The 20,583-nt window shown below is 42.4% G+C and overlaps 1 protein-coding gene across 3 annotated transcripts; it reads right to left on the minus strand.

Moving 5' to 3' along the window:
- Window positions 1-992: 992 nt before the first annotated feature.
- MFSD1 (major facilitator superfamily domain containing 1) lies at window positions 993-14,285 on the minus strand. Of its 3 annotated transcripts, XM_065844829.2 has the most exons (17): window positions 14,114-14,285; window positions 13,985-14,037; window positions 13,266-13,378; window positions 12,878-12,920; window positions 12,290-12,357; window positions 11,395-11,503; window positions 10,531-10,633; window positions 9,696-9,794; window positions 8,920-9,031; window positions 8,662-8,718; window positions 7,836-7,992; window positions 7,033-7,130; window positions 6,604-6,716; window positions 6,040-6,087; window positions 5,679-5,739; window positions 2,694-2,808; window positions 993-2,432 (listed from the first exon to the last, which is right to left on the minus strand). In XM_065844829.2, the coding sequence occupies exons 1-17, from the start codon at window positions 14,262-14,264 to the stop codon at window positions 2,373-2,375; spliced, it is 1,560 nt and encodes a 519-aa protein (XP_065700901.1). In that variant the 5' UTR covers window positions 14,265-14,285; the 3' UTR covers window positions 993-2,372. The 3 variants fall into 3 exon arrangements, with proteins under 3 accessions (XP_065700901.1, XP_065700902.1, XP_065700903.1); XM_065844830.2 differs by lacking the exons at window positions 993-2,432; window positions 2,694-2,808 and adding an exon at window positions 3,005-3,795; XM_065844831.2 differs by lacking the exons at window positions 993-2,432; window positions 2,694-2,808 and having other exon boundaries at window positions 5,675-5,739.
- Window positions 14,286-20,583: the final 6,298 nt, after the last annotated feature.

Raw genomic sequence — 20,583 nt, forward strand, 5'->3', positions numbered from 1 at the left:
TTACCAACTCTTCTATGAACATCTCCAGACAAGCGTGCACATCCACTGGAATTCAGCTGGACCGCTGCAGTCCGGACGCAGAACTCAACCTGCAAACTCCGTATTTTAGGAAAGCTGTACCACACCAACAGCTTTTCAGGCTGCTGGGGACACAAGCCATTAAGGCAGCCACATCCCCGCTGGCCTTGTCCTCCTACCACAACCATCACAACCCCATCTTCCCTATCAAAAAGTGCGTTTCAGAACCCAAAAATCCCTTCTTTTCCCATTTTCCTCTCGATGCCCGACCTGAATTGACGAAGCGTGCAATGGAAGCCTGAAGCGCAAACACGGCAGCGAGATGTTGTGAGGCAGGGCTGGGCGCAGAAAGGGTGGTGAGAGCAGGAGGAACGCTATGTCCTACCACAAATACACTCGGGGATAAAGGAACAAAGGGCCGATGCTCCTGGATGCTCCACAACCAAAATTAAGGAGATCAACAGGCTGAAATCCCTCAGAAGGGAAAGGCGAGGGTGTTTGGAGTTGAGCTGGCATGGGAAAGTTAGAACACGTTTACCAAAGTCCATTGCAGGATGCTCAAGGGTACGCAGAATTCAGGAACAGAAAATATAGTTTCAACAACACATTAAGTTCATGGTTACCGTCACGTCACACGCAAAATCCCAACCTAGAGGCAACAGCAGAAGAGTTACCTACAACCACAACAGGGCAGGATTGGAGAAGGGGGCAGCGGAAGGATGGAGAGCAACAGAAGAACCTAAATCCCTCCCCAAGAAAGACAAATGAATCAACCCATCAGTGGAGGGAACCAGGGGAAACTTTGTCTTTGGATCCTCAAAAATACCCTTCCCCAGAAACTCTGCGTATTTCTCAGCCAAAAGCAGAAGTCATGCTTGTTTAATATAAAAATATTGTATGTATAAGTCTCAACAACCACCAAGGGCAACGCTATATCACCAAACAGCCAGATAAGGAAAAATACAGGTGCCAGCTTCCATTTAAAGCTTTTATTTAAAAAGACCCAGAATTCACAAGTCTACAAGGAAAAATAAACCAATTTGCATCAGCCATTCTCAGAGTGTTTGGTTCTCAAAGGGAGCACAGAAAGCACCAATAAAGATTCTAACTATCCCAGGTCAGCCTACTGTTCCTCTAGGGCAGCGAGCTCAGCAGAGCTCACAACCTGCTACTTCATTTTCCTATGGACCAAACCAGCCCCGGCTTAGTCTTTCAGGACAATAATCTTCATCTTTCAGGAACATGAAAGAAATCTCCACTGAAAAGTATCTTTAAAAAAAAATCTGAAGACCACAAGTTCCAGAGGTTCTGCTTAAATTAGTGCACGTAGAAAAATAATGGAGGTATAATATAATTACAATAAACTACCTTCTTTGCAGTCGGGCAATTAATCAGTCGAAGCATCTTGTGGCACATGAAGAGTCCCTGAAATCAGTCAAGCAAACTCACCCACCCTGTGCACTTGAACTTCTACCCGTATGGCAGCAACTCCTGCTCCAGAAACCCAGACGCTCCTGCCTTTTAAAGTAAGATTAGCTTCATTTAGGCAGAGTTTGTCCAATTACATAAGTGAGTCTTTATGTGTAACAAAAACCAGGAAAAATCGCTCTGCGGGAGTTACTGGGAAGCAGCTGTTCAGCAATGAGCCTTTCCCTGAAATTAGGGCAAAGCGTTAAGTTTCATTATGAAATCTGAACATTTTTCCACTGAATGCCCAACTTCATCTCTTGCATTTAACTCTTTTCATCATTTTTAATCACAACCTCTTAAAAAACCATCAATTTTCACATTAATCAGGACATGAGGTTTATTGTTAAGCCTGTGACCTGGTATTAAATACCAGGGTCAGCGCTTTTTAAACTGTAACACAAACTGCATAATCTGCTTTCCTCTGAAATATTTGCTTGGACCAAAACAAAAAAAGTCATCTTTCTTCAATCTTTTCTATAAGAAAAATGAAACAGCCCATTTCTTAGATGGTAACCAAGCTGTCCAACTTGAGGAGCTGTATAACTCATCCCCGCATCAGGGCTTATTTTGCAGCAATTACCCAAACGAAGCTTCCGCATTTCACGCATTGTTGAAGAAATCAAGTCTTCGCTATTGACTCGAGCTACTCACGGAGTATTTCAGACAGAAGGGTGTAGTACATAGCTCAGGGTTCAAATAAACAGCCAGATGATTCTTCATCGGTATCTCTGTTAATTACCCACAGTGCGGAGGGGGAGCTTAAGCCAAGTATTTTAAAACTAGGATCTAGGCTTGCAGAAAAGCGCGGGGCGTCCTTCTGCTTTCGCTGCTGGGAGTACCAGAAACAAGGTTTTGTGTACTGGGAACTTCGGTGGGGCAAGATGCTATTTCAACACGCTTCTGTGTACCATTGTCGATAAACAGGAAGAATAATTATCTGGCAGCTGCAAAAAGATAAAATTAAGAAATCATGCATCATAATAAGTCTATTTGACTTGTTTGGTTTGCCAGCCATTGATTCATTTCCATTTTCTTCATTAGATTTTTAATTACCGCTGGTGAGACTTCATTTTTGAGAACGAGCACACATTCAGCATTTTAATCAGAGGCTGATTCGTTGGCTATTTGAAACAATAAGTTCTTAAAATAAACATCTAATTGTTCTATTCTTAGTTATTAAAACCCCTCTACTGTGTTACTAATACCTGAGCGCCTAGTTTGGAGAGGTATTTATTCCTTAAACTAAAGCCATCGGGTTTTGGCTGTAATTTAGCCAAGTCATCTTCATTTTGACGTCTGAGTCTCTCTTGTTCTTCTGCTCTGGAAAAGAAAATTGGTTTAAGCTATTTGCACTCCGGAGTGCAAACCCAAGCAACTTCATCTTGTGTATGCGGTTTTATTTTGAATAACTAGAAAAAGCTTGTAATGTTTCTAGATGGAGACCGTATATCAGATTAAAGGAGACTAAGATGTGTATGGATTTACTCTAATTCCGCATAAAGAAAGAGAGAGGCGGTTTTCTGCAGTTTCCTTTTATTTAGATTCCAAGACTTTGGTAGAAAGAGAAACCTTTTGCTTTTCACAGATTACAACGTGCCCAGTGAGCTTCTGTAACAACTTTTACTATGGCTTTATTAAACAAGCTTTCACTCCTTATAAGAAAGATTACAATACAAAAAAGAATCAATCGTCAAAGAAAGCAAACAAAAGACTGCTCAGCAGCCTTTGGAATTAACAGCAGTCTCCTGCAAAGGAGGCAGGATTTGACCAGGGTGTCGTCGCTCCCTTTCCACTTAAGTCTTTAAGAGTAACAGGACTGAACAGAGCTCTAAATACACTCAGTTTAAGGCAGAGTTTTGCATTAAGACCGTGACAAAGGCAGTAACGGGGACCCGTTTCCAAGCTCTGTAGGGCACTGAGCCTTATTACAGAACATAAAGTGCCGTTACATTAAGAAATCTCCACCCCCAGCAAAACCGTTGTGCTGCACATAGAAGACACTTAATACTACGCTTTATCTTAAGCTGACCGCGTTTGTCTTGGGTTGCAGAGTACCTGCTCCCACCACAGAGCTTAAACGAGGTAAAAAACACCGTGAACCCATTCTGTTCAAATTGAGAGATGACTTGGCACTAGTTAAAACTGTTCGGCCATTTCTTGGAAAAGAAACTTAAGGTGCTGGGGGTTTTCCAAAGGACTCCTGTCCAGTGCTGACCACCCAACTAAAAACTACAATTCTTCAAGTTGACATGATGCTGATCAAACGCTCCCCACTTCTGGATGGTATTTGCTATTCAATTTTCTTTTCTGCAAAACACATTGTAATAAAAATTACTGAAAACCATTGTTCTAAGACCCCGTACCCCGCAGCACACGCCAATACAGAGCCGAGTTCACAGGAGATTTTGAGTGCATTCCACACCCCATGGCCAAGCAGAGCAAAGAGCGGCTCTGTTCGGACACCAAACTCCTTCACTCCTGGGTACAAGGTGGTTTTTGTTGTATTTAAAACCGGCTGCAACCTTTTGGCCCCAAGACGACACTCATTACAACTAAGCCATCACATCTGGTGAGGTTTTGGTTTCCTTGAGCTTTCCTAACGTGTAACAAGCCCAGGAATTAGGACAAGAACCAAACCCACATTACACCCCACCACAAGTCACCTGGCCAGACCTTGTTGACACGAGTTTGTTTTTCTCAAGTCTAACTGAAGTATCACCACATGGACAAGCCCAGTTCTAAAGAAATCCATAAAGTCCATTTATAAGAGATGTCTCATTAACAAAGTATTTATCTGGAACAAACTTATATATAAGCTGTGAGATGTAGAATATCTGCAGGTGAAATGTAGCTACCTATTCAAAAAAGAAAGTAAAGAATTCCAACAACATTACATGTGAACTTCAAGATGTGAAGAGACTCACTGAGCTGAATTAGGTCAAGAGAAAAGAAATCAGTGTTGCTCACAGACAAGCAGCTTGAACTCTACAGATGTTCTGGTGGAAGCTGGGACACAGCTGCACATTCACTTTCCTTCACGTGACAAATGTTGAGCTGTGATCAGAGTCACAAAATGCAACACACTCTGCCCTCTCCAGCGGTTCCATCACATTCTCACCAAAACAAACTCAAAGCAGAAAAGCAAAACCTCACATTTCTGAGGTTGTACCCTTAAGCACTTGCTTTAAATACATTAAAAGAATAATCAATAAATTAACTAAGACGTTATCCTCATTGACATTACATTCTCCCATGCACTTTTTTTAATCCTCACAGCACTAATTAGAACTAGGAGAAGGTAACACAATCTTTAGGTGCTGCAACACTACTAGAAGCATCATCTTCAACAAGGTCATTGAGACAAATTAAGCCACTCAAACCAAGGAAGAGGATTTTAAAAGTTGTTATTCTGAAAAGCATCATTATACTTATTTCTGTAGAGAAGAAAGCAAGACATTCAAGTCTCCTGCAAAATGAAATTTGCTTACTTGGACAAAACTCTCAACATTTGCCTATTTGAGGAATTTCTGCCCCAAGCCCACCTGAAGTGTTCAGTTTCCTTCTAAAGGAAACAGATTCCACTCGACTGAAATACCCCGCCCCATTTTCTCTCTAAAAATGGAAACTTTCCACTGTAACAAATAACATTTACAACACAGATCTGACCACAAACGGAGTTTCACATTAGCATTGCAACTTAGAATCAAGCCACGGTTTTCAGAGACAAGTTAAATTAAGAATTCTAAATAAAAGAGCAAGAGGAGCAAGCAGAAAGTGAAGGGGACGTGACTGGAGTGCAGTGTCTTCCTAAGAGAGATCCAGCTTTTAATGACACTTCAAAAGAACTGGTCTGTGCATTACCTGACATTAAATACAGGTCATGTTTGTGCTGACTGGGTCAGGTACCCACCATGTAAATAAAACACTTTTTTAAACACATTTCAGTTCTACTCAGTTGGGAAGCCATTGAAGAAAACTAGCAAGAAAGAGTGCTAGGAAATGACACCTGGTTAATTGCTGCTTCCTCTAATTATTCATTCACAGGAGGCAGGAATATGAAATCCTGCTACTAACTGGTAAGAAAGAACGAACATTCAATACAAATGACAGACTGACCTCAGTCACCTACTTCATTAGTTCACGTTAAACACTTCATAAGGGCACTGTTCTTCATTGTTCTTTATACTTACTCGGTCGCAGCTACTTTTTGCAATTTCTCCCTTTTCTTTGCAGACCAGTTGAGATCGCCACCTGCAACAGAACATGCGCTTTGAAACTCATCAAAATTGAACTTTTTGTATTATATCTTTGATATCACACCTCACTACAGACATTCTCAGAGTGCCTGACAAATCAGTGGAGGAATTTCACGCACTACAGCAGAAGATGATGACGTTACAAGGACCAGACTCATCCAGAGATGCTCCTGGGACCAAAGCCATGAGCCACAGCACCCGCCACAGGACCCTACAACTCCACCTGAAGTTACCAGCTTGGTAATTTCAACAATTACGATAAAAACAGACGTCAAGAGAAGCTGAAAACACCTACCGGTGAAGTGATTCACAAAGTACAGCATGACTACGGCTATTAGTGACACTACAAAAAAAAAGAAGTTGTAAATTTATTGTCAGCTAAAACAAAACAGAAGAACAGCTTGAACGTACAACTAAGCAACAAGTAAGATTTTCCATGACAGTTTTAACCGCGTAGAGATTTTTGCCAGCAGCGTCTCAATTGCTTTTGAAAGTTCCACTGTGGTACTAAGTAGCATGGTAACTCAGAAAATTTAGTTATATTTATATAATTAGTTATTTAGTTATATAATATTTAGTTATATTAATAACAGCCCTCCTAAACAGAGCCTGGAAGAGTATCACCCACCTACCCTTCTACTGTTTCTTTTCAAAACACTGAAACTACTTCCACTAAATTGCTTCAAGAAAACCACAAAACACTTCGCTAGGCCTGAGTTACTTTCAACATTGCCCCAAGTGAAACCTCTATCTAAGCATAAGAAAGGAGTTATTATTGTTTTACAGGAAATATTAAGAAAAAAGCCTAATAAAGCTCCCTGAAAGCACAGAATCCATTGTCAATGTTGTTAATACTTACAGCAAACACAAGCACAGAAGAAGACTTCAAGAAACAAGTATCCTCTTGTGTCCAGAATCATCCCAGCTGCTATGGCAATAATTGCCAGCCCCAGGTTCTGGATAGACTGCATGCTAACACAGAAACAAAGCGTTATCGCCGAGCAGAAACTCATTGGGACAGAAAACACCATTAGTGGCACTGAACAATAAGATGAACTCCTCGCCGTTTGTTATGACGCACGACAGTTGTGACTCCGCATTGTTGCGGATGTTTCTGTGCATCGACCACACACACACGTCCTGAAACTACACGAGATTTCCCTCCAGACAGAACCTGGAGGAGTTATTAACCGTTAACGTGTTAGAACTGCTCCTTATGCAGTGGTTCAGTATCAGGACGTGGTCGCTGCAGAGCAGGACAGACAAACAGACAGACATAAGTACTTACAAGCCATACGCGGTTCCCAGCTGGTGCTCGGGGACAACAAAGGCCACCATGGGCCACAGGGCACAGGCCAGCAGCGAGTAGGCCACTCCAAGCAAACACTGGGGAAATAAATAAGAAAGACGGAAACAGATGCTAGATGAGATGCATTTTTTGCTGTAAGCTTCTAACAAATTAACATGCTGGTTTTCCCTTTTCTCCCAAAAGAGAAGAGTTAAAGTAACAGGTTTTGCCATCTGGTTCTAAATAAACATGCACATCTAGACAGAAAGCTAATTTTATCCAGGAGTGACCCCCAAACTAAACCTTATTTAACTGGCATTAAGTAAAGAGCCTGACTTGAATATCCGGAGGCAAAGATCAGTGCTGCAACTCACTAGAAAAATACCTGAAAAACAAGGACCCCATTTTTAACCCTGATACGCTGGTGAGTGCTGTATTTAAGTGGGTAAACCTGAGGTTCAGATGCAATTTCTCAGGGAATCTGCCCTAGGACGGGGAAATCAATACCAAAGATTTTACCACTATCCAATACAGCACGTCAGAGACAGTTTAAAAGCACTGAAAGTGGCTGCAGACACCTCACCGTAGTTTTGCCTGTATTGCCCATTCTTTGCTTTCTCACCATCTTTAGTTTTAAACGCAGTTTCACATAGTATTATACATCCTTCTTAAAGCCACAGATATCAGAACAGGTTTTGAGGACTGCCTGAACACTCAGAAAACAATGGCAAATTACGCAGAATAATTCAACATCAACTCCATTTCTTATCATATTTAGCTACAAGTCTCAGAGAATTAGTTACCATCGCTATCCAGGGGTTCCAGAAGGTAAAAGCCAACATAATATGAGAAGCAAGCGTAGTTACGACAGCACATAAAACCCAGATGATGTTCTTTCCAACTTTATCCACCAGGAGACCAAAGACTGGGGACATGGGTGCTGATATGATATACACAATACTACAAAAGAATAAAAATAAGAGAACTGAGCACCAGCCAGCCATGGGCAGCTTTAGCTGTCACACAATACTGGTGTCTCCAGGTAAAACATACTCCCTTGTCACCTGCGAGGCAATAAGAGAAACCACCCACACACAAAATAATCCCTAACAACAGAATCCACAACTCAAAATTCCCAGAAGGTCTGAGGACATGAAAAGATCCAACATCCAAGGAAATTGTGACATGCTCAGAGCTTTTGGAATCATACACCAGCAAGTGTTCTGTTGTTGTGGTTGTTTTTTGTTTGGTTATTTTTGCCACATCACAAATTCATCTTCAAACTAGGAAAATGTAGTTCATTTAGTGCTGCTATTAACTATTTCTATCCCTCAGAGGGAAATCACCAAATACCAAAATAACACCCTCCAGACAGAGCCTTTTCTTTCCAATTCCTCAATGTGAACATCTATGATATTCCTATTTAAAATACACCCACACATCCCAATTATTCCTCGGGCCACATGAAATCTGTGTTCACTCAAATACAAGTCACCACATGCAAGAGTAGATCCCAGCCTTCCTCCCACATGGCGAGATACAGACACCCCCAGAACGCAGCAGCACATTTGTTAAATCAACCACAATATACCTGTTAATTGCTTACTTGTGAAGTCAACCACAATATACCTGTTAATTGCACTTGCTTCTTGAGATGAGAATCTGAATTTCTCAATAAAGAAAACTCTGGAAAAAAAGCAAAAACATTCAGAAAAATGCACAACTGTGTGACATGAAAGAAAAATTAAGCTAGACAAAGTAAAGACATAGTTTAGAGAAACATTTTAAATAGAGCTGTTTAGCTTTGTCATAAGCATCCCATCACAGGGATCCCAGCACCTCCAACCGAATTCAAGGGGAACAGCTAAATAAGCGAGAGATACTTACTTTCCAAGGCCAATGAAAGGAAAAACGGCTGCGTAGTAGCAGACACAGATGACAAATATAAGCCACAAGGACAAGGAGAAGTCCTTCACATCCGTCAGCTTGATCACTTCACCTGGAGCGGGACAAGAGACAACACAGTTTCAGTCAGCGTAGGAAATCTGAAATTCAGCCTCATCAAACATACATCAAGGAGCACCAAAGCCAAGAACAAATTGTCTCTCCCACATTAAGCTGGATGGGCAAGTTCTCTGAAGCCTCTCAAAGTCTTCTGCAGCAGAATTAAACACAAGCTACTATTTCAAGGAGATGGTTAATCCGCAAAGTTCATGGCTGAAGCCTCACGTTATATGCTCTTACTTGGGTCTCAAATATAGTTTAATTGGTCTAAACTCTCCCACACAGAAAACTCAACTCACCACACACCGATAGGGAAAAGCCACAAGGTTTTGCACACCTATTAAAGGGATTAAGACCAATTCTACCAAAACAAAGTACCAATGGCAATGGCACGGATCAAACTGATGTGAACTGGGAGGTTCTCCACATGCTTTATAAACAAAGCAGGTAGCGCACCTGCCTGGAAACTGGTGTTTAAAGCTGTAAAATTTCCTACTGATATAAAAATGAACTAATAGTTATGATTAAGGCTATAACTGTGAAAAAGATAATGAACAGCAGCCACTGAATTCCATAAAATGCAAACATGGACAGAGTAACTGGAAGAGTCTGTTACGGACTGAAAGAACGAAGCCCGGCCGTTCAGCCGCCCCACTCACCCGTTTTCCCCTGTTCTTTATGAAGGAGCTTCTCCGCTCTCCTGTCCAGGTAAGCGAGGATCAACGCGCAGCCCAGCGAGAAGAGACACGTTACACCACCTGCAAGGAGGCAGCACAACGTTTAGTTGGTGATTCAAGCAGTAATTCGGCTTTTAAACACAGTGTAGCATATCTTTACCTATCTGATACAAACTCAGTTTTACACCAGCACCTCTTATCTACAGGAATCAATAGTTATACAATTCAAAGAGTAAGGTGTACTAAATAAAAAAGTGTAATAAATACTGCAGTCTGCCAAATGAGACATCTGCCTTGAACTGGAGTGCAAACATGGAGCTACATTTATTTTATTTACAACATTACCACCACTCGGCAGAGCCAAGCTGCTTATTTGTACCTCACAACCACGGAAATAAAGCCTGAGCGTTGTTACCAACACCAGGGCCATAATTAATACCCACAGCTCTGAAGGAAAAGAACGTGGATCCGAAGGGAGCTGAAATTTCACTTTTACACAGACAACTACAAACCAGCTTTGCCACAATGCCCTTCAGAAAATTTTTCAAGTCCGTCTCTTACTCCAACCATGTTAAATATTTCACCTCCATAAGATACAAATTTGAACTTGGCAGTCACAAATACCACACAGCATTTTATCAGATGCAGTAATCATACACTCACCAGAAGAATAATAGCCATCAATATGAACACTGTTTGAATTGCTCTTCCTAATCTCAAATATATTCGTCCTACTTTCAAGTGAGTAAGAAATCATTAGCTGTTCAAATTGAGAAGCCTCAAACAGCAGGTGACATCAATTCAGAATATTACTGACCTATCATGAGAGATAAGCCAAGAGTACTGGGACCAGTATAGCCCAGAAGATCTCGAACTCTGGAGTAAATCCATCCCATGATGTTCATGTTCACTGTGCTCCCCTAGGCAGAACAGACTCACGTGAAGAAGGATGTATTTCACAATTGCATTAATTCAAAAAGAACATTAGGCAGACTGCTTACTGAACAGTGTTTAAGATGCTACACAGGGAACATTAACCACCAGCAACAACGATAAAACTATTCCCTGCTGGTTTAGTCAGTGTTTGTAATAAATTAACCATTGCGACAATAACATACCATCACTATCCAAAATTTTGTATGATTCTAACAGCATTTAGATGGAGACATTAGAAGTGCCACAAAATCCCCATCGTACACTGCATTAGCTCATAAACTGAGCTGAATTTAATACCACATGTTAGAGAAAATGGGATTCCCACCTGAGAGGCATCAGGAAAAAGCACTTTTATTTTTTCCTCCCCTTCTCCCCCCAGAGAAGGGACTCACTCCCAAGGTGAACAACACACAACTAACTACAGTTCAGCTGAGATGAGGTAACTGCTAATTAGCAACAGCCTCTCAACATCAACCCAGAAACAGCTGTGACCAGCTCACACTCTTGTACGGAGGAAAATACCCTCTGTGGTTGGAGGTACCACAGGATGCTGTGGAAGTCTGACAGGTTCTCAGAAATCTTATTAACCCTTTTCCCTGTGTATCTCTTGCCTATTTACCACACATCTTTAACACTTCAAATTTAAACATCATATGCATTTATAACTAAAACTCTCCAGGGGGCATTAGAAATGCTGCGCACACCTTAAAGTCTGTGAATTAAAGTCATCCAGTTTCACACTTACGATTCTGGCCATGCTGAGCTGTAATCCAAACACAAGGTTTAACTCCTTCCCTTTAAACCAACTGACGGCGTACGTGTTTTGTGCCACCGCTAAGGACTCTCCGCCTATCCTAAAAAAAGAAGGAAGGCACGACAGAAAACACGTTAACTGCAACAAGGAAGCGATCTATGCGTTGCTGGCAGCATTGCAGAGAAATTTCTCTATGTGCAGGTACATCCAATGTATATTTGCAAGGTGATTTGAAGACAATTCACAAGACAATTGCAGTGTTTTGAGAATAATTACGAGTGCAAAGTATTTTAAGAGCGATTATAATTGCCCTCGGTCATTTACAGAAATTAAATCCATAGGGAGAAACTACTCATTTCTCTTCTGCATTAAAGAACTGAGTGGTACGATCCTGACCCAAACGAAACCAAAAGCAGATACTTCACCTGGAATCTGAATTTAACTGAGTCATCTGCCCATCCGCCAACACAGTTGGTCTGATTTTCTAACATTTTTATGCTGGGGCACGTTCACAATTTGACATTTGCCCTCATTTCTTGCCACTGTAGGAGCTCTGTTCTCCTTTTTGTCGCTAAGAGTTCTTTTTACTCAGGAAAGTAAGAATTAAGAGAAAAGGAGGACTTGTACAGTTTTATCAGCTCACTGCATGTCTTTATTTGGGTAGCTTCATAATTCCTGAATTGAGCAAGAACTACAAAGCCCTATTTTTTGTTTTCTAACTGTAAGTTAGACTGGAAAGGTGACTGCAGGTCCTGTATGTCTCGACTTCATAAATGTCCCAAATCCAACAATTGTGTCTCTGAATGGAGACACAGGAGCAGTTTTCTAGGTCACAGGAGGACGGTCCTCACCCCAGAAAGCACACGCTGTTCTCTCCTGGACTTACCCAAATATGAATCTGCCCACGTCCATCAGCCAGAAAGCATTAAGTAGTGCTCCCAAAGCAAAAATCACCTGTCACAGAAACATTTAAGGAAAAAATTATAACTTTATAATTAAAGTATGGAACTAAAAGCCTCTCGCAACAGAAAGAAAAGTGATTTTCCCTTCCCAGACCTGCAGAAATACTTCACAGCTGCTACTACCACACATCCTACCCCCAGCTTTTTGTCTTTGCTCCCTCTATGCATCATCCTGCTGGCTACACAACACCCAACCTGCCCCCCTAAACTGCACTCAGAAAACACCTCAAGTTGTTCTTCACCTTTATCCTCACACCTGTCCAAACACACCTACACAGTAGTTTCACATCAAACAGATAAAACATTCACTTCCTTCACATTCCTATTTCCCTCATCTTTTGAGGTCCCCAGTTCCCCCAACACAATTCAGGGTTCTCCCATTTTGGTTTTCTTCACCTACTCCCATTTGAAATACACACAAAGCCAGAAGCCATTCGGGCATTTTTGCCACCCCACCCCTCGCAGAGAAGCTTCAGACACGTATCATCCTTCACCCTCTCAATTGCACTTACCTGCCCGACACAAACAAAGACACTAAATATTATAGTGCCCAACCTGTAAGAAAAATAAAATTACTTAATGCATAGCTAGAACCTTTTTTTCCTATTAAACACTATATTAGACTTACAGGAAGGAAAATAGGGGAGGTTGAAATGCAATAGAAGTTCTCTGTGCTACATGCCACAGCTTGACAGCTTCATTAAAAAGCATAGTACAGACACTGGTAATTTTGAAGCCACTTTATTTAAGCCACAAAAGGAAAGAAGCTCCGATATGTCAATGGAAATTCCTAGATCATATACAAAAACTTTGAAAAAGTCCTATTATTGACTATCATGTTTCACACACACTTTAAGTCTACCAGCCTCTGACCATAAACAATGGTAACACCACACTTACCGTATCCCAAACACTCTGTCGATCAGAAAACCTCCGAAGAAGCAAAGAACCACATTGGGCCAGGAATACCAAGCGTAGAGTGACATGAACTGAGCTGTGTTCACCTTCATATCCTACATAAAGGAACGAGATATTAGAAGGAGCAATTACAGAATCCCAGAATGTCAGGGGTTGAAGGGCCCTGGAAAGCTCATCCAGTCCAATCCCCCCATGGAGCAGGAACACCCAGCTGAGGTTCCACAGGAAGGTGTCCAGGCGGGTTTGAATGTCTGCAGAGAAGGAGACTCCACAACCTCCCTGGGCAGCCTGGGCCAGGCTCTGACACCTTCACCAGGAACAAGTTTCTTCTCAAATTTAAGTGGAACCTTTTGTGTTCCAGTTTGTACCCATCACCCCTTGTCCTATCATTGGTTGTCACCAAGAAGAGCCTGGCTCCATCCTCCTGACACTCACCCTTTAGATATCTGTAAACATTAATGAGTCCCCCCTCAGTCTCCTCTTCTCCAGCTCCAGAGCCCCAGCTCCCTCAGCCTTTCCTCACACGGGAGATGCTTCACTCCCTTCAGCATCTTGGTGGCTGCGCTGGACTCTCTCCAGCAGTTCCCTGTCCTTCTGGAACTGAGGGGCCACAACTGGACACAATATTCCAGATAATCACAGAGTAAGCACCCAAGCAGACGTGCTCAGCAACAAGGACACTGCTCCCGGCAGCTACTCACCCGCTGAATCTGCGTCTGCAGCGCGGCCGGGTTGTCGTAGCAGAAGTAGCTGCCTGCAAGGAGAAGGAGTCACCTCAGCTCCAGGGCCTCAGCGCTCTGCCCGGCATCCCCACACCCCCAGTCACCCACCGAAGCCCAGGAAGCACATGAAGCCGAGCACCAGGAGGCGGTGCGGCAGGCGTTGTGGGTCGCAGAGTGCGGGGAGGGCGCGGGGGGAGCCCGGGACGGCGCGGCCGCCGCCATCGCGGCCCAACAGCGCCCGCTCCTCCTCCTCCGCCATCGCGGCCGCCGTCACGTGACCTCCCCGCCGCTCACGTGGGGCGCGCCCGGCCCACAGTGCACCGCGGCTGGTTGCTATGGCAACCGCGGCCGCCATGGCAGTGCGGCCTAAAGCGCCTCAGAGCTGCCCCGTCTGTCTGAAGCGGGAAAGTCGCTCAAATGAAAACGTATAGAATCCCGAGCACCAGGTACTACAACTAATGAGGCTTCTGAGGTAAAGCAGAGGAAAAAACCCACAACCCACCTAAAACATGCCCCTAAACTGACCTCACAGTATGGTGAGGGCAGTATGGTCATTACCACTAAGAAGAATGAATCCTGTCAGCAACAGCTAACCTAGAGATACGTAAATCCTTCCAGTTTTAGGTCAGTCTGCTCCTCTAATAAAGCGTGACTTGGAAAACACCTGATCATAACCTACAGAGGCTACCTTGCAGCTTTAGCTATTTGAAGCCCGCACAATTAGTTGAGTTTTGTTATAACACACATCTGGGGGCCATTGGATTAAGTGCCCTTCACCTCAACGCTGCTCCTTATTCACCAAAATGATTATGGGACCAATATGCAAATGTGTAACTAATTGGCTCCTTAGGACTGCCCTGAGCGGGGATGAGGTTTGTGTATAATGTCTATTACTTTTCTTTCTGGCGCCCTGGCTTTGCTCCAGCATCCAGACGTGAGCAATCCTGTAATAGACAGGAATTTGGCTCATTTGCAGACAGCAAATCCACGTTTCAGCCATTAAAGTCATTTTACTTAAGTTGTTTGGTCCAAAAAGGATTGCCCATGTTCGACAAACCCTTGAAAAAGCCACTTGTTCAAAGGTCCAGCCTTCTGAAAAACATCATCTTCTTACACCAAAGATGACCTGAATCCTGTGTACACATCATTAAGTGACAGAGAGTGCTTTTTGATTGAAGTATTTTCTTACCAAGGGCAGAAATACTTGTTATTTAAGTATTGATTTACCTTTTCAGGATGATAGGAAAAAAAAGTATTGAGTCCTACCTGACATTCTGTGACCCAAAAGGTTTGTTTTCCAGCTATTCTGTCATTCATTTCATCAGTAACCACCCAAGAAAAATCAAAATAAGTTTTCAAATCACACTGTTACTGTGTGCTTGAAGTACATCTGCTGCAAAGTACTATTGGGCATAAAATACTTACTTTTCACTTGAGAGATCTTTTAACAGATCAGTCAAAAGAGAAATTACGAGGTCACATTTCCAACTGCCCCAAGCTAGTCTAGATTCCTTGAAATCAGAACAACTCTGTCTGGTTACTGTAGTTGCTCTTAAAATCACGGTGTTGAACTGCAAAAATGTGCAATAAATGTGGGGGTTTCATTGCCGCTTGAGGGAGCTCAAAGGTAACGCCTGGCAGATCACCTCGGTTTTCACAGGGGGCATAATTAAAGGGAGATCGTTTATATACACAGATAAAAGGGTGAAAGCCTGCGTGTGGAAAAAATATGTTGTCTTTTTCCTAGCTAACTAGCCCCATTATTCCATGACACCGTTGTTGTGCCACCCAGTACCTTCCTAGGTCTCACTGATCCCCAGAAAATTGGTTTTGTTCATGCACACACTTGAGTTTCCCTCCAGGACACAAACAACAGGGCAGAGTCCTCACATCACCCTCCCACCATCATTCTCAGAAAGAAAATGCTCCATTTTGAGCATAATCCTAACCAGAGGAATTCCCCAGACATTATAATGTGGGGCAAGGAAGATAACCCTCACCAACAAGCAGTGAACTGCACAGCCAGCTCCATAAATTGATGCGCACCAGTTCCAGGCTGCTCTACCCAGTGAAGTTAAACTTCACTATTGTAGAAAAATATGCAAAGATGGAAGGATTAAACTATTCGAGCTATTTAAAAAGCTATATAAATACTTCAAAAATTCTTACTTTGTGTTGTGCTTAAGCAGGTTCCACTGAGCGTAGTTAATTCAATACCGAAATAGCAAAGGTAACACTAGGAGGGTTCTTCACATGAAGCACAATGGTCTGGTACAACAAAGGGTTCTTGTGCTTCCACTCCTCCTTGAAGGAGTTTTCATAAACCTGAAACACGTGCAATTTTATTACATTTCTTTTCAAAGATGTCAGCGGGGTTTTCATGTTATTTTCATGGCTGTGTGCTTTAATATTTCATATTAAACAAGATTGGATTTGTACTTTGCCTTGTTTGATATAACATAGGACCCTATACAGTAGAATAAAAAATTACACTCATGCATCCAGAATATTTAACAGGTGAAAAAACAATATTTTTCCATTTGCTGTTTCAAAATATTTGCTGTGCCACCCCTTTCTTCCCAGTCGCTTCCATCTTCACCTTGGGAATGACCTTGCTGTGCCTGAAGCTTAATGGCTGCAATGTGCAGCGTGAGTTAAGTCTGAGATGGTTCTCCAATGCATTGCAGGTGAGCGTTTATGTCACGAATAAATACAGTAGATTGCTCTTAAACTCATACTTTAGAGCGTTTATTACAGATGCAGTTTCTGTCTTCGCATAAATCAAAGTACTTAAAGTGCCATATGATACCAAATGCTTAGTTTAACAGCATAAAATTGAGCAAAACCTGTATACAGTACTTTATAGAAGCTATAAAATTCTTGTGCTTGCGGCCTCACCTTTTTGCATTGCCCAGATCAATCAAGTCCACTGAACACTCTGGATAGTAAATACTCACGTGAAGCAACGATTAGCTTTCAGAGTTTAGTTATTACTGTCTTCAGTGAAGGTGCTTCAAAATATGACAAAATTGCAAAGAAGCAGGAACCGCATTTAACACGATTAAATTTACTTCACCATCATTAAACTATTATCTGTCCTCGGAAAGAAAAATCTTGTGCTTTGCCTCCAACATGCATTAACCACATGTTATGAAAGATATGTCGTACACAGGCGTGCAAACGTTTTTTTTATCACTTAATGTGGCAAGGAACGTGGTATTATAAAGCTCCCCACGTCCTGTGTCACTCAAATATTATTGGACTTCTGTACAATCTTCTTAAGACACGTCTAATTTCTGTAAACAGCTGGAGAAAGGCTGAGGAAGCATTTTTGCACCATAAATCTATTCGAGACCAACAATTTCGGCCTAAGGAATCTCCTGAGGCTCAAAGGATCCTCTGCCAAAGCAAATGCGTCCTCCCCACTCCGCTGAGTCGCACAACACAGCACAGCTCCCAGCGCGCCGGGTTTATTGCTGCTTTTGCTAAGGGCACTCGTGGAGACAAATCACACTTTGTATTTCCTAAAATGACTTAAAACCCTTCGCTCTTCCTTGCGACAAGTGGGCCTGTACCTGTAACAGCCAAATCTGCTTGGTTAACCTATTAAAAAATACCTATAGGTGCCTGAGAGACGCTGAACCAAAGCATTCATGGGATAGTTTGTCACTGGAAAGATGCATTCTCATGCTTAAACTTTTAAAAACTTTATTTTTATTTTCAGTGTGATGGCCACGAAGCGCTTTATAACTAAGCCCAGCAATTTCGGCAGGAAGCTTTGATTTTGAGTAAAACGCTGGACGGTTGGTGCGGGAGCCCTGGGAACGGGGGAAGTTCACACCCTCGGCACGGGCTTCGTGTCCCTCCCTCTGGCTGCAGCCCAAGTGACAGCGCTGGGAAGGCGCTCGGTGTCACCAGGCTTTCCATTCTTTCCAAATGGAAGCCCACAGAAACGCAGAGACGGACGGGAGGAAGACGCTGATGCCCACTGCACATCACGAGCCGTGCGGTCTGTCCTCAATAGCCCTAGAAATACATAATGCACATAGTTCACCACACACATACCGTTCTGTTCTTAAATCGGTGTATGTTACACCACCCAGCAATTAAAGTGTCCAACAAGAACCTTTCTAACAGCAGCATGAAGCCTTGTGGTGTCCCCACTTAGCTCTGTATTAAATCTCCTTTAATTCCTTGTATTCCAAAAGCAGATCTCCTATCAAACTCCTTTTTCTCTCCCCTCAAGGCTGAATATTTAATGCGCATCCAGCAGCTCCTCATCAGGCATTTCCTCCACCCTCAAGCTGTTGAGTTTTTCTGGAGGGCTTCCAGGACCTGGGTAAGGTGGGTTGTTTTTCTTTCCTCCTCTCTCGAGGCTGCAGCCCAGAGTTGAGCAGAACTTTCCAAGCAAACAGCTTTATTCAGTGGCACCGCTGTTTCCTGAGCTCTGTGATTAACTCCTTTGCTGATACATCTGATCCTTCCCTGCAATTAAATCCTCCCACCTTTGTGCAACGCGCTTCTCACCATCTCCCCTAAGCCCTGGATCTCAGCAACCGCTTTCCACTTTTGACCTATAAGTGTATTTATTTGAAAAGCCTCTTCCACTGTGCAACCTCCTGCTTGTGGTCGCATTTATCTCGGTACACGCTGCGGAGCACGAGCCCTTTCCCGACAACACCCTGATAACGGTTGCCAGCTTTACACACTCTTATCATCCAGCAATTGTTATTCCAGGAGACACCCTACCATCAATTTTGGGTCTCCTGATTTATGGTCACTTCCCCTTTGCTCCCTTGCTCCAGCATTTACGTGAGTTCTTATTCCAGCTGCAACACTCGTAGCAGGTGGCACAGCATAAGCAGATATTTAATCCACTGCAGGAATTCTCAAAATTCACTGATCTTGCGTGATTGTCCACAAGGAGCAGCAAATAAAAGCAGCGTGATGTAGTTTCACCTATTAGTTTCTTTAACATAACCATGTCAACTACAGGTATAGAATATTGTTATGTTAAGCATTGTTACTGGCTTGAGACCTTTCAAAATAAAACCAAGAAATGCAAAATCAGTATCATTCTAATAGTTCCGAGTTGCCTCTACATGTCCAGCTTTATCACTGAGACTATGAGGCTTTGCTTTATTTTGTGACCCCAAAAAAGTGATACAATAGGGGAAAAAAAAAAAGTCACAAAAAACTCTCATTTAGAAGAAAAAGCAGGGGGGGAAGTTAAAAAAAACAACAACCAAAAAACCCCACACCAAACAAAAAACCAAACCAACCAAACACCAAAACCCATCATTCTTTCCTCATTGGCAAATAATCAGAAACAAGCAGTTTATCTGCCTGGAGAGGGGAGGAAAAAATTCCCCAAACTGATGATCAAAAATCAAATAAGGACAAGATATTCTGCATAAGCATCTGTTAAATAAGGGGCTGGAGAGGGGGATGAAATGCACAGTTTTCTTTTTTACTTTCCTTCAAAGAGTGAATGAAAAATTATTCTGCACAGCAAGAAAATCACTTGTAATGTAGTTCAGAAAATATATTGTTACCTTTAGAAGCATCTTGCTCAACACTTGATTTCACATTTTCATTCCTTAGAGATTACAATTCTTTGCATTTTTATATCTCGGAGTTTACCACCTTGTGGTTTTGAAGTACAAACAACTTCATAAATATTATTCATAGCATTAGAAAAAAAAAACCAAGTAGATTCATGTTCTCCCACATAAATGACAAGTGAATAAATACAAGTTATATGGGTGACTAACTGAAATATTGCACTAACGTTTCCTGGCACTGTGGGCACATCACGATCGCTGTACACAGGGGTAATCAATACTGAATAAACGTGGGTTAAAGTGAGCGTTACCCCTAGGCCAGACTTTCAATTAGAGGTCATTCGAACTTTGTTAGTGTGGAAAATTTTACCTTATGTTAAGAGACTTTGTTTCTAAGGAGACCCACAGGACTCACCTTCTTCCAACAACACAGGGGAGGTGGAGAGCATGATTTAGTGGCCTTTGTGCATCCTTTCACTGTATATACTGCATGCCTTGTATGCAAATACCTTCTTTGAACATAAGAAAATGGGTGAAGCAAAAGTTCTGAGATGGTTCTTACTGGAAATTATGCTATGCTGGTATAACCTTTCCCTTACAACTTGTTTTATTTATATATTAACTTCTTCCGTTCCGGCAAACCCTGAATTACGGTCACCTCTGAGCACCGGCAGTACTAGAACACAAGAAAACAATCCCAGTGACGTGGGAAGGCTGCGACCTTAACTCTGCTTCCATCAGGAACAAAATTACCAATAACTTTAATATTTAAATGACCATAACGGGACATATAAACCACGATGTCCCTGGGATGAGTAAGGTGAATCACCCTACGTTGTACTGGCCGTGGATGCCTCCCACGGGCTCTGTTTGATGACACGCCGTGCAGACACCCTGCCGAGCTAGAACGACGTGTTTGTTTTTTTGAAACGGAGCCCAAGACTCTGAAGTGAACACCAGCTCCCTGCTCAGAGTTCCCCTGCACAGCCAACGCTTCGCTCACACAGACCTAAC

The sequence above is a fragment of the Patagioenas fasciata genome, chromosome 9 (genome assembly GCF_037038585.1).
Source record: "Patagioenas fasciata isolate bPatFas1 chromosome 9, bPatFas1.hap1, whole genome shotgun sequence".
NCBI classification, from domain to species: Eukaryota; Metazoa; Chordata; class Aves; order Columbiformes; family Columbidae; genus Patagioenas; species Patagioenas fasciata.

Excerpts from the sequence above, each read along its gene's own strand:
- MFSD1 (XM_065844829.2), bottom strand. The coding sequence starts at position 14,264 with ATGGCGGAGGAGGAGGAGCGGGCGCTGTTGGGCCGCGATGGCGGCGGC. Across the intron at positions 9,032-9,695 it reads TAAAGAACAGGGGAAAACGG|GTGAAGTGATCAAGCTGACG; the intron begins GTGAGTGGGGCG and ends GTCCCGCTCCAG. Across the intron at positions 7,131-7,835 it reads GGAACCCCTGGATAGCGATG|TGTTTGCTTGGAGTGGCCTA; the intron begins GTAACTAATTCT and ends TTATTTCCCCAG.